Genomic DNA, 12,571 nt, shown 5'->3' on the forward strand with positions numbered 1-12,571 from the left:
TTGACTTATATTCATCATATCTATTTGAGACTTTATACTGTATAAGATACTTTTTAGCCATAACAAAAGGGTTAAAACTATTTCTCAGTTATAAAGCAGAAAAGATTCTTTCCAACAATGTATAAAATGTACTTGGTAAAATATCTAGCATAAATAACTCCCTAAATTTTAGATTACTTTCCAATAAAAGGTTTCTAGTTATTTCACTGAAAATAATTGTTTTCAAATAGTACCGGAAGGCAAAAGTAGTACAAATTCACTAGTCCTGTAGTAAGCAAGATATAGAAAACTTTCATTTTTCAATATAATTCTGTTACACATATCATTAAGAAAAAAAACATTTCTACTTATAATACCTTTCCCTAAAGATGCTTTCAGGACTTCTTAGCCCAGCTACTTCTCTAGAATGAAGGAATGACTAAATAAACAACTGAAGGAAAGAAACTATGCTTATATTTCTATCATCTGTCTATCTGAAACACATGTACATATAAATGTATATGTGTATGTATATATAAAGTAATAAAAAGTTGTCTTGAAGACCTTCCAGAATTAGTACAGTGAATATTCAAAAAAATTGCAAGTAAAGAAATTCATGTTATTTGGTAGCAAAGAACATAAATTTAGGAGCTTAGTAATCATAGTTACCGGTTTGAACTTCAAGTTCACCATTCATTCACTCACCCTGATTTTCTACTTCCCAGTGCCAGAAAAGATAACTCACAAAACAAAAACACACAAGCAAGAAAATAAACAAAGTGCATGAATTGCGGGGTCCTCCATAATGTTGAAATTTCTGATGCAATTCAGTTTTGGGGGAATCTCAAGAATTTGTATTTCTTACAAATTTCCAGGTGATACTAATTCTGCTCCCTTGATGATCCCTTTATAGTCTATTACATTTCCAGCCACAAATCAAAAGTACTAGCTAAACATGTGTACATCAATGAGATGTGTTTCGCCTAAGCAGTTCAACAAACAAGAGAAAATAGAAAGAATTTGCACTGAAGAGTTTATGAGAACTACCTGTGAAATTTTAACCCTGATGCCTCTAAGGATTGTCAGAGACAGTTGAAGAAGATTTGTGAATCACAAGATTGGAAATAGATACCAAGCAAGCAGAAAGCCAAAGTTCAGTGAATACATGTTCATGGATAGTTTCTTTTCTTGACACATAGTAGAATTTAACTTATATGAAAGGAAAACTAATTTAATAATCATGTATGATCAACATTTCTATCATAAAAAGAAACTTTATTTGTTTAAACAAATAAAAGCCTTGCTAATTCAAGGTCCTAATGCCTAATAATCTAATAAAGGCTGATTCATCACTGAGAAAGGCCAGACTGGTAAAATTCCAACATATCCATGGAGATTCAAAATCATGGTATTTTTGTAAGGTAAATGAAAGCAGACACTTTAGCTAAAACAATAACATGTATTAACTTTGTAATAAAGAACAAAAAACAAAACAACAATGCAAAATGATTTTCCTGGTAAGAACATTTACACAGAATTGTTTTTCTGAATCAAATAGTATTAATATATTGTTACTATATTCCTTTTGTTTCCAATACAGAATAGCAATTATTACCTGGAAATGTAAAGTTCACTAAAAACAGACCTAAAAAATTAGGCTACAATACAAAATTATTAACATTGCATTTTAAGGTTGAATTGGATTGTACTCACAAACTGACATGTTGAATTGAAACTTTTTTGTACACCAACTTAAAATAATAAGATTTTTTAACTTAAAAGATTTAAAAATATTTAAACATTTTCTTTGGCAAATGTGGCTGAGTCTTCAAAGAAACAAGCTTCTGTTTAATGTGAAATTAATAAAACTTTTCACAGACACAATTTCTACTAGACTACTGTAGGTTTGAGTATAAAACAAATTTTGATTGTATTCAATGTACATACTCAATATACATTCTTGTCTATAAATTAACAAGCAAAATATTTTTAATTTATCCAAATGAGATGAGAGCGTAGCTCCTCAAATTCTAAACTTTGCTTATCAGGATATGACTAAGCTGCAAGGCAGAAAAACACTTTTATTGAGTGGAGATTTCTAGGAATATATAAAACACACAGTATGGTTTGCTGATTTTTTTTTGTTTTCTTTTCATGGAGTAATTCCTGGTCTTTGCAAAAGTCACAAACTTATTTTGAGCGACTAACATCTTTTGATAATTAGCAAAACTGATTCAGTGTGAAAGCTCTGAAATGCTAGTTGATTAAGTTACTCATTACAATCTAAAATTGTTTATGACTTAAAAGGATTTAATTTAGTATGATTGTGAAATGGACAAAGATTTGCAAATCAAATATTAATACAATCAATCTTACTCATCAGTTTTTGTCCATTACTATTTGACCTTCCTATAATATTGAGCTTTCATTCTTCTCACTTGTACCATAAACCAGATTTATTGAAAACAATTTCTATAGCATTAGGTATGCAAGACCAGGGAAGAACATTGCTTCCATTCTTCATACAAGAGGTAGGTATAGTGCCTTAGAAAAGATATAAGTATACAAAACATTGTATTTGATCTTCTGTCTATTTATGTATTTGTGTATGTGTATAAAAAATAAAGATTGTTATCTTTACTTAGCCCTTGGTGATATGTTATCATGTATATTAAGTGCTCATACTTACTAACTTCATTTCAAGTTCCTGCTTAGTTACTTATCACTCTCTTTTGCCCTTTTTCCCAATCAATATCTCATAAAGAACAAGATAATAAGTAAAAGTACAACTTTACCCTAATGAAGAGAATCTTCTCTCCTACTCGATATCTGCCCTGGGAGAGCCTCTCCACACAGAATTTGCTTGGACATTTGCAAGGAGGATCTTCAGAAATCCGTTTCACCTGAAATAGAAAAGCAGGTGAGGTCATTCCCCTAAATCTCTATGTCTAGATCACTTTTGTTTCCCAAGTTCCTGGACAACTGACAATTTTAAAACTTGTTGTATAACTATGGACTCATGTGAGCAGAGGAGTATCACACTGCATAACAACAGTTGGATGACATCCAAGTACGGAAGCAATCTTCTGAAATCAAGAACTGCAGGAAGGCATGGGGTCAATGACAGTCATGACCAGAAAGCCTACCATGTGTGTCTCAGTTGTTACTATAGGAACGAAGAGCTGTGTTTATTTTTTTTGGTGATTTAAGATGATTGCTTACACTGGCTTGATAAGAAAGTGTATTGAAAGCTAAAATCAAGTATTTGTATAAAAATAGAATAGATTATATGCTAGCAAAATTTATTTTGTCAGTGTTATTTAAATATGTTCAATTTAAATCATTCTCAAAATAGATTACTTCATATTTTGTTGAATCCTAAATTTTCTTGAAATAAATGATATCTAATTCATTCAGAGTCATCCAACAAGTCACCCCCTTTAAGCAATTGCTTATTAAATCCTTCTTTGGAAATATCTTTAAATTTTTGTGTGTTTTACATAAATTCATCCTTAAAAATATCAATTTTTATATCTCAAATACATATTTCCACTTCCTTACAAGTACATAATCTGAGTGATACATGTGCAAATCTTACAATAGCTGCTATGTTACCATCAGAAGATCATATAAGGTAAGATCTATCGAAGAACAAGCATCTGTCATTCTGTGTCTCATTACTGACCTCTCACCAAACAAAGTAAAACACTAATCAAGAACATTTTCATGGAAGAACTAGAAATATGAAAATGGCAGCGAGCCTATATTTGAGAAACCAGCTAAGCAGAACAAGTTAACATTCTGAATACAATGATCTGTATTTTTCTCAACCAAGTTTTACTTTTTTCATGGAGATGTTGGAGACTGACGATAAGTTTAAAAAATTGTCATTCATCGTAGGGAATATCCACCTATTATGAATGATAATATAGTAGTTCCTCAAATAGAGTTGCTACATAATTTCCTTAAAATAAAGTTACTACATAATTTACTACTACTGATGCTGCTATGTATTCATATAAAAGGAAATCTGTATCTCAAAGAAAAATCTAAATTCTCATATTTGCTGTAGCATTACTATTAATTACCAAGATATTTATCATAAATGACCATAGTAGACTCAGGAATAATAAAAATTCAATATTGTTCCTTTAGGATAAAGTCTTTTCTGTCATTTCCAACAATATAAATACCCATGTGTGATGTGTTAAAGAAAAAAACAACTGCAGGCACTCAAAAAGACAGGATCTTGTGTATATGAGGAATATAAGCAAGGTTGGTATCATAGAAATGGAGTTAGAGTGGTTACTTACAGTTTAGTAAAACAAAGAGATGTAGGCCAAAGAATACCTAATAAGGGTTAGCTAAAAGGAATATGTTCAAGATCAAGTGGACGTCTTAGTGCCTACAGTTAATGACAATATACATTCCTAAAAAATACCACAGTAGATATTAAATCTAAGACATGTGTCAATTTACTACATTTACTCATCCCATGACAACAGTGCCCTTCATTGCATCCTGTGATACATAATGGGTATGCACAGAGTTTGTCATAAAGTTTTCAACATTTTGCCCCTAACTTTCCTCACAAACAGTAACTTGGCACTGGTGTGATTTTTCTGCAAAGAAATAACAGTCTCAGATCTGCCGGGAAAGGATTTCCATTGTGCAGCTTTCTGATAGGAAACACAGAAATGGCTGGTGTCACATGAAATAAAGTACAAGAAAATGTTCTAATGACCTTTTCTAATGTCTACTTCATTTTAAGATGGACTTGATTATAATAGTGAAGGGGCTTTTTTTTTTGTAACTGTGTGAAAGATAGTAGAAGAAATGGAAAAGACAAGACCAGACTGTGGGCAGTGGAAATATATTGTTGAGCAAACAGTGAACGATGACATCTGTGCTTCTTATATTACCTTGGGATAAGACAGTCTGGCAGGTGTTCTATTCTTGGCTAGGAAGCTAGCCAGTTTTTCTGTTGAAATGGGATTTCAAGAGGAGCCTGATTACTCAGAAGTATTCTATCTCCCTTCCCCAGACCGAGGAAGTGGATGCAAAGAGGAAGAAGGTAAGAAAGGTTTCTTAGAATTGTATTCAACTCTTTGTGTGGAACTAGCTCAACACAAGGGAATGCAAAGAGAACTAAACCTGACCCCAACCATTTTGTCTAAGCAGAATCTCACTATCAGGACATCTGGAGAATAAATTAATTTCAATGAACTCCACTGTACTTCTTTCATGATATCTTGATTAAGGAATGTGGGCTGCACTAGCCACATTAAATGTCACCTATTTTCTCCACTATTCCCCTAAGTATTAAAGAATACAATCTAAGGGAAGCATTGAAGGTTTCGGAATGGGAGTTCTTGCTGAATCCATTGGAATTTGATCATCTTAATCCAGGACTTTCAGTTCTTTGTTTGTTTTTTTCCTTTCATTGCCTTTTCTTCTTCATTTCTTTTTCCTCCGATTCCTTCCTTTACTATTCTACTCCCTTATCCTTCCTTTTTTGCCATTGCAGATAGTAACTTTGTGAGCATAAAAAATAGTCTATATGAACTAGACACTGACCACTGAAAGGACTATTTTATACCTTGGTTCTAAAACAATTGTTATGGTACATCAATTTCAAATCTCAACTGCTGCACCTGAGGCTATACAGTTGTCATAGAAACCATTTCCTTTTTATATTAGACGTATGAAATTCTCATTGAAGTCATTAAGGAGGCTCAAATTACTTTTCTCTCTGTTCCACCATTACTGAAACAAAACACTTCAGTAAAGACTGTCACATAAACAGCATGCAAACAGTTCTGTGTACCTAGCCTCAGCATAGGATGATTACTACCTTAAGAAATTGAGGTGGTCAAGTGAATTTGGAAAATTCCAGGTTCCATAAGATGTTATTGTGTACGTCTGCAGATGCTGTGGCATGCCAAAGCACTTTTCTAACCTCTATATGGAGACAATAACAAAGTTACATTTCTGAAACTGATCGAACCAGAGAAATCTTTTCCTCTCAGGGCATCCAGTGACAGAAAAATTATTGGTGAAATATCACTTGAAAAATGGTCAAGGCTTACAGGATAGAGTATTTTATAGCTGACAATACTACTGAAATAACCTATATTTAATCAACACCCCCCCCTCATTAACAAAACTGACTGTTACTTTCTCAGACTCCTATAAACTTTAAAGAAGGATTACAACCCTTCTGAATGCCCTCCATTGTTCTCAGTTGAAAGAATAGAAATTGGAGTAGAGGAAATCTCTGCAGAACAACTGCCTTGCCTTTATTGGTCTTTCTGTCTTGCTGTTCTTTTGTCTACACCAGAGTGTTAGTAAAACTTTGCTAATTCCATTGAGTTGTTTCACCACTTCCTGGTCTTCTCCTGTCTTTTCCAGTTCTCATGAGACACAGCTAGCTATAAGAGATAGCTGGAGAGAGGAGTCATTTGGGGGTAGTTCTCCGTGGTTCACATAAGTGGCATCCAGTGGCAACATTACCCTTTGTAAAGTTACAATAGAGCTGAAAAGCACATATGCTCCTAGACAGCATGAGCAAAGCAGATATATATGAGACAGAGCAGATATTTTTAAACTTTAATTACCTACATTGATAATATGACCAACAAATGTGGAACTGGACAGACAAAGATTAATAAATGTGCATCTCATCTCTGAAAATTAAGACTATATCTCTCTAGAAATGATACGAGAAGATAAATATACTAGAAGATAAATGCCTCATCAAATCAATACATGTATGTAAGAAGGCAAGGAATGATTTGGCACTTTTATTTGGAACATAGTGTCACTATTTTGAAAATGAACTGAGGTGGGGATTCTGGAGGAAAAAAATGGAGAAAATGAGGGAGGAGGTGATACTGTTCAAAAAGAAATGTGCTCATTACCTGACTTATGTAACTATGACCCCTATGACAAAAAGAAAGGAACTATGTAATTATGACAAAAAGAAAGGAAATGACAAGAAAAACTGCATATGGACTGTAACACAACCTTATCATTAGGAGATGAAAGATACTTAAAATTAGACATAAAAGAGGAGTAGGAGGTAGGATGAGGAAATAACAATGAAACCAGTCCAGAGACTGAATAGCTAGAAAACACACATTACACCAGAACAAGGCGACTGAAGTGACATGTCAGTGAGGTTGGGCTTTAAACTTGGATTTTATGGAAAAACAGTTTTAATTAACCCAGGTTATGATATGGTTTGGCCATTCTGATTAGAGGAATATTCGTAAAGAAGCATTTCAAGAGTAAATTGCTCAACAGTGTAAGTGTCAGGAAGAACTCTCATCTTTTGAGAACTGAAATATTCATTAGATTAAATGATTCATTTGATTAGGAGGTAAAAGGTGATGTTAGCCAGATGACCACAGCCGTGATCTTGAACCCTGACTATATGGCACTGATGAACATAACTCAATATCATAGTTCAAAGGAAATGAGTAGGGAGTGCTATGGTGCCCCAGGAAAAAATGCTCTCTTTCTCATAAGAGAATAAAGTATTTTAAAAATCAAGATGTGTGACTGATCCTTAAGAAGACTGTAAGATACTTTAAATTTAAATGTCTCTCCCATTCATTATTCCCTGAATGGGTTAAACAGTCTTACCCAAAAGAAATTAAATGCAAATTATATTGGCTAAGTTACTTTGATGCATGTTTACCTTTGCTGCCCTCAAGAGAAATGAGAGCCCTTAATTGTTCAGATAAATTATTGTGTTTCTGCTTATCTCAATCTGCCTGTCAAAGTTTCAGAAGGAGAAATGAAAATCAAGGAGAAATCTCCTTTCCTGTATCTTAGAGTGTCCATCAGCATTTTTTTCAAGCCCTTTTCAGTTCAGAACCCTGATAATGAAATTACCAGCTAAATGCCAGTGGTCCTTCACAATCTTGCTTTTTTTGTACAGCTGCCATCATAGTTGGTGATACATTTCTAAGGTTCTGCTTATGAATGAATGCTATATTTAATTCTAAGACCCGTGGTGTTACCATTTTGATATAATTCCTAAGTTATTATACCTACATCTAAGCAACTTCTCAGTCTCATGATTTCTTTCTTCATCATTCTTTTTAAGTTTGTCCTACAATAAATGTTTATGGGGGCATATGCATCCATACAATCCAACACAGTAATCATAACCAAGAAAAACTGAACAGACAGCAAATCTACCTTGAGCCTTTAAATCATCCTGTTTGCTGTTTTACTTAGAAATTACTTCTTCTCACTGTGATGATATCCAAGAAACCAAAAAAACCTCTGACCCAAGGACTTTGCTCAGTAGAGAGACCTCAGAATGTCAGATAAGACTTTATGAGGATCTAAACTACTTTTCTTCTCTCAGAAGGCTTCACAAATTTTGTTTCCCTTCTTCACTAAGAGCTCTGCCTTTCAGATCTCAGATCTTGAGAAAATAAATGGTACACTCGCCAATAGCTAGTATTCAGTAGAGCACGTTTAACACCCATCATGGGTTCACTTTCTCTTCTTTAAAAGCCTCAATATTTTGTTTTTTGGACTTCAAAAAAGAGGCAACACGAAATGGTAACTGAGAATTACAGTAATGCTAAATACTAGTTTTTTAAGGGGTTGACTTATTTTTCTACAGTTCTAGATTCTACATCCTAGCATTAAGTGGAGCTTATTTTAAATGGCAGGCTGTTTTGAACTTCCAAGTGAGTTGTAAAGTCTACAAACATTTTCACAACATGTTGAGATAAATTTCAGGACATTGAAATCAAGTGAGGTCAGACAGCTATGTGTATTATAGTTGAAGACACAGCTATTAAGACATCTGGTCAGTTGTACTTACAGCATCATCTAGCAAGTTTCCTGTGCTCTTTTTTCCAGAAGACTTTGATGAAGGAGAAGGTGAAGGAGATGGGGTAGAAAGTGTTTCTTCTTGTTCAATTTCTTTTTCCAGTTTTATCAGACCAGGAGGTTCCACGCCATACCTTAAAAAAGAAAAGAAAGATCACTTTACATGATAAGTTACAATGATATGAGAACACATTCCACTTCCCTCTCTCTTTCTTTTTTTCCTTTCTTTCTTCTTTTGTTTTGTTCCTACTGGGGTTTGAACCCAGGACCTTATGCTTGTCATGCTGCTGTTCTACCACTTGAACCATGCATGCTTTCTTAAACTACTACTACCTTTTATTTTTATTTATTTATTTATTTAGGGTCCGGTCGTGGGCCTGAACTCTGGGCCTGGGCGCTGTCCCTCAGTTCTTCAGCTCAAGGCTAGTGCTCTACCACTTAAGCCACAGGGCCACTTCCGGCTTTTTTTCCTGCTTATGTGGTGCTTAGGAATCGAACCCAGGGCCTCATGCATGCAAAGCAAGTGCTCTATCCCAGCCCAACTACTACTTTTTAAAAGGCAGTAATGTTTTCCAATATTGAAATGGTAAGTATCCTTTAAGAAGAAAACCACAGGCACTTTTTGTATATGTATGAGACACACTTGATAACATACTAAAAATAAAATCTTCAATGTACATGTTAATGAGTCAATAACATGAATAACCAGGGGAAGTTCAGTTTTTAGCTTTTATGTTTACCAGCTTTGACAATATCATCAATGCAGTAATTATACTCATTTTGACCACAGTAAGTAAAAGATGTAAGTCAAATTATAAGGTCAGAGTCAATTATAGCACAGAGTAGAAATTTAGTGTTAATTGTGCATTTCCTAAGGGCCTAGAACAATGTTCTATGTAATAGAGGAGCAGGTATTAAACTTTTAGGAACAATACAATAAAAGCATACACATTGTTGTTGGTAAGAATAGGAACAGAAAGGACACGAGAATGATTTAGAATAACAATATGTAAAAATTCATGATTTGTGAATTTAAATGCAACAGAAAATCAGAGAGAGAGGAGAGAGAGAGAGAGAGAGAGAGAGAGAGAGAGAGAGAGAGAGAGAGAGAGAGAGAGAGAGAAGAGGGGAGGGAAGGGAAGAAAGAAAAGAGGGAAGGAAAGGCCAGGCAAGAGGGAAAGTAAGGAAGAGATTGGAAAAAAGGAAGAGTAAGAGGGAGGGAGGGAGGGGCAGAAGGACCAGGAAAAGAAGATAGAGCAGAAAAGTGAGGGGAAGAAATCAAGGGACAGAGATTTTTTTTCCATATTATCTCTCATAATCACATTTTCTATAAGCAAAACTCTTAAAAGTTTGGTTTCCTAGATAAATGTCAACTACAACTAGGTCAGGAAGGCTAGGGTTACGTAAAGTTCAGGAGTTGTGAGGATATATATATATATATATATATATATATATATATATATATATATATATATAGTTGGTGGTGGTGGTGGTGGTCGTGGGGCTTGAACTCTGGGCCTGTGCTCTTCAGTTCAAGGCAAGTGCTCTACAGCTTGAGCCATCACGCATTTCCAGTAAGGATATTTTTTTAATCACCTAGTTACTTGCACACACTCATTCTTTATTGTCATTATAAAGGTAATATATAGAGGTATTTCAGATACAGGTCAGGTAATGAGTATGTTTTCCCTTGATTTCTTCCAGTTTTTCCCTCCCATCCCCCTACAAGTTGTATAGTTCATTTTCAACATAGTGTCTAGTATCACTGCTGTTTGTCCACCCTTTGTCCTACCATTGCTGTATGCCCTCTTTACCCTCTCCCAAACAGATAAACTTACAAAACAAGAAAAAAGATACAGAAAACAAAAACAGCAACAAAGTAAAGGAAAAAAAACTCATACCCATTTCTTCGAGTTCATTTTAATAAATATTATTTTATATGATCAGATACATATACATAGCTATTGAGCCATGTGATCCTCTCCTATGAATAGCCTCCTTTGGTCTCACTGTGTGCATGTCTAGAGACCTGCATGATTTATCCTGTCCCAGTTTATTTTTGTCTTGTCATCCAGTGTGTTTACTTGTAAATTTATAGGCACATTCTAGTTACCATAGATGAGGGAAAACATTCAAGCTATGTTTCTTTGGATCTGGCTTATTCCTAGTCCCATTCAGTCACACATTCATTTTAATAGACAAGAATGCAAATATATAGTAGAGGAACCAGCTGGAGCAGGTAAGTCCCCAAGTGCCGGGTTTCTGAGTCACTTTCTTTAACATTTTTATTCAAGTGATTGCTTATTAGAGAGGAGAGGAGAAAGTCCCTCACAGATCAAAAAGTAGATAACAAATAATACAATCTTCAGATAGACAATAAGTATATTGACAGTAGATTTAAAGCCTTTGAATTCTATTTTAAAACATCATTGGATGTAAAGCCTAAATTATTATTCTGTTCTAATGAATTGTAATTCTAACCAATAATATTGCACATTTGCTCAGTACACATTTCTAAGGTTAAGCAGTTTATCTACTCTTGATGTATTGTTATGGGCTCAATCAGTTCAATTCTTGATTTCTACTCTCCAGTGAGACAAAAGAATTTGAATGATCTTAGCCTCTGAACACTGAGAACCCTCTATGTAGGAGCAGCAGACTGGAAGCCCCACCCTGGTTAATTAGTTTAACTCTCATTGAAGATATTACCCATGTCTGCAACTTAGATCTTTTTATTTATAAAAGCAATAGTTGTTATTTCATTTCCCAGTCATTTGTTTCATACTCTGTTTTAGAACTCAGATTGTAAAAAGAGGCCATAAATTTCAGGTGTCCTTTGAAAGGTGGAAAACGTACCTTAGAATTCAGTACATATCAGCTTAAACAGACACAGCTCAACTGAAAAATTACTGCTCTGAGCATAGTCTCTAGTCTACAGAGTAAGGTTTACTCCATAATGAGTCATAGTTAGCTATGAAGACCTAGTCGTCTTTTACACATGTTAACCAATTAATGAGGTATTACTGGAAACGCTTCCAATCAGTAAGTTTAGAGGCCATTCTATCTGAGCCAAAGTATCTCTAGCATCTAGTATTGTGTGCAGAGTGGGTACATGACAGCTACCCACAAATGTGAAAATTCCTTTTTCTTACACATGAGTGCTACCGTGTTCAAAATATAAATTCAGTTTCATGGTCTTGAATCCTTAAATGTATCGCTTACACTGAACATCAACATTACAAATAAAAATGTACTCCATTTTGTAAAAGATATTTGAACACAGCCCCAAATTAAAATGCATATTTAAAATTGCTGACACAATCATTGGTCTTCATGAACACAGCCTCTGAATACTATGGATAAATACAAATAATACTATATGGAGATTGATTTATGGCTCTTGTCTGTGGTAGAATTGAACTATCATAGCCTACTCTTCAAATGGATCAAATCACTTACACTCTATGACTCTATTTTGTATCAGAGAAGTAGAGATGAAAATGGCTTGCCCTTTATGTCTGTTAATAGTAAAAGAAAGAAAAAGGAAGAATTTTAGCAAGACAACAACATGGAACACCTTCAAAGTATCTGTCACTATGAGACATCTTGACAAACATTATTTCTCAGCTTCAATTTTGTGCCATTGGTATTCTGAGTACCAGTGTACTTAATACATGTCCAGTACAGTTTCTGAGACATGGCAAAACTTCTGAAATTTCTGTGGGTTAAGTAACTC

General features: G+C 34.4%; 1 protein-coding gene across 1 annotated transcript in view; it reads right to left on the reverse strand.

Annotated features, from left to right (window-relative positions):
* Gas2 (growth arrest specific 2) overlaps positions 1 to 12,571 on the reverse strand; it is a 118,456-nt gene that overhangs the window by 44,212 nt on the left and 61,673 nt on the right. The window contains exons 6-7 of the mRNA XM_070032713.1: positions 8,828 to 8,969; positions 2,775 to 2,882 (exon numbers count right to left, since the gene is read on the reverse strand). Of these exons, the coding sequence (XP_069888814.1) occupies positions 2,775 to 2,882; positions 8,828 to 8,969 (250 nt within the window). The remainder of the gene's footprint in view (positions 1 to 2,774; positions 2,883 to 8,827; positions 8,970 to 12,571) is intronic.

Source organism: Dipodomys merriami, unplaced genomic scaffold (assembly GCF_024711535.1).
Source record: "Dipodomys merriami isolate MVZ:Mamm:240054 unplaced genomic scaffold, mDipMer1.0.p SCAF_21, whole genome shotgun sequence".
NCBI lineage: Eukaryota > Metazoa > Chordata > Mammalia > Rodentia > Heteromyidae > Dipodomys > Dipodomys merriami.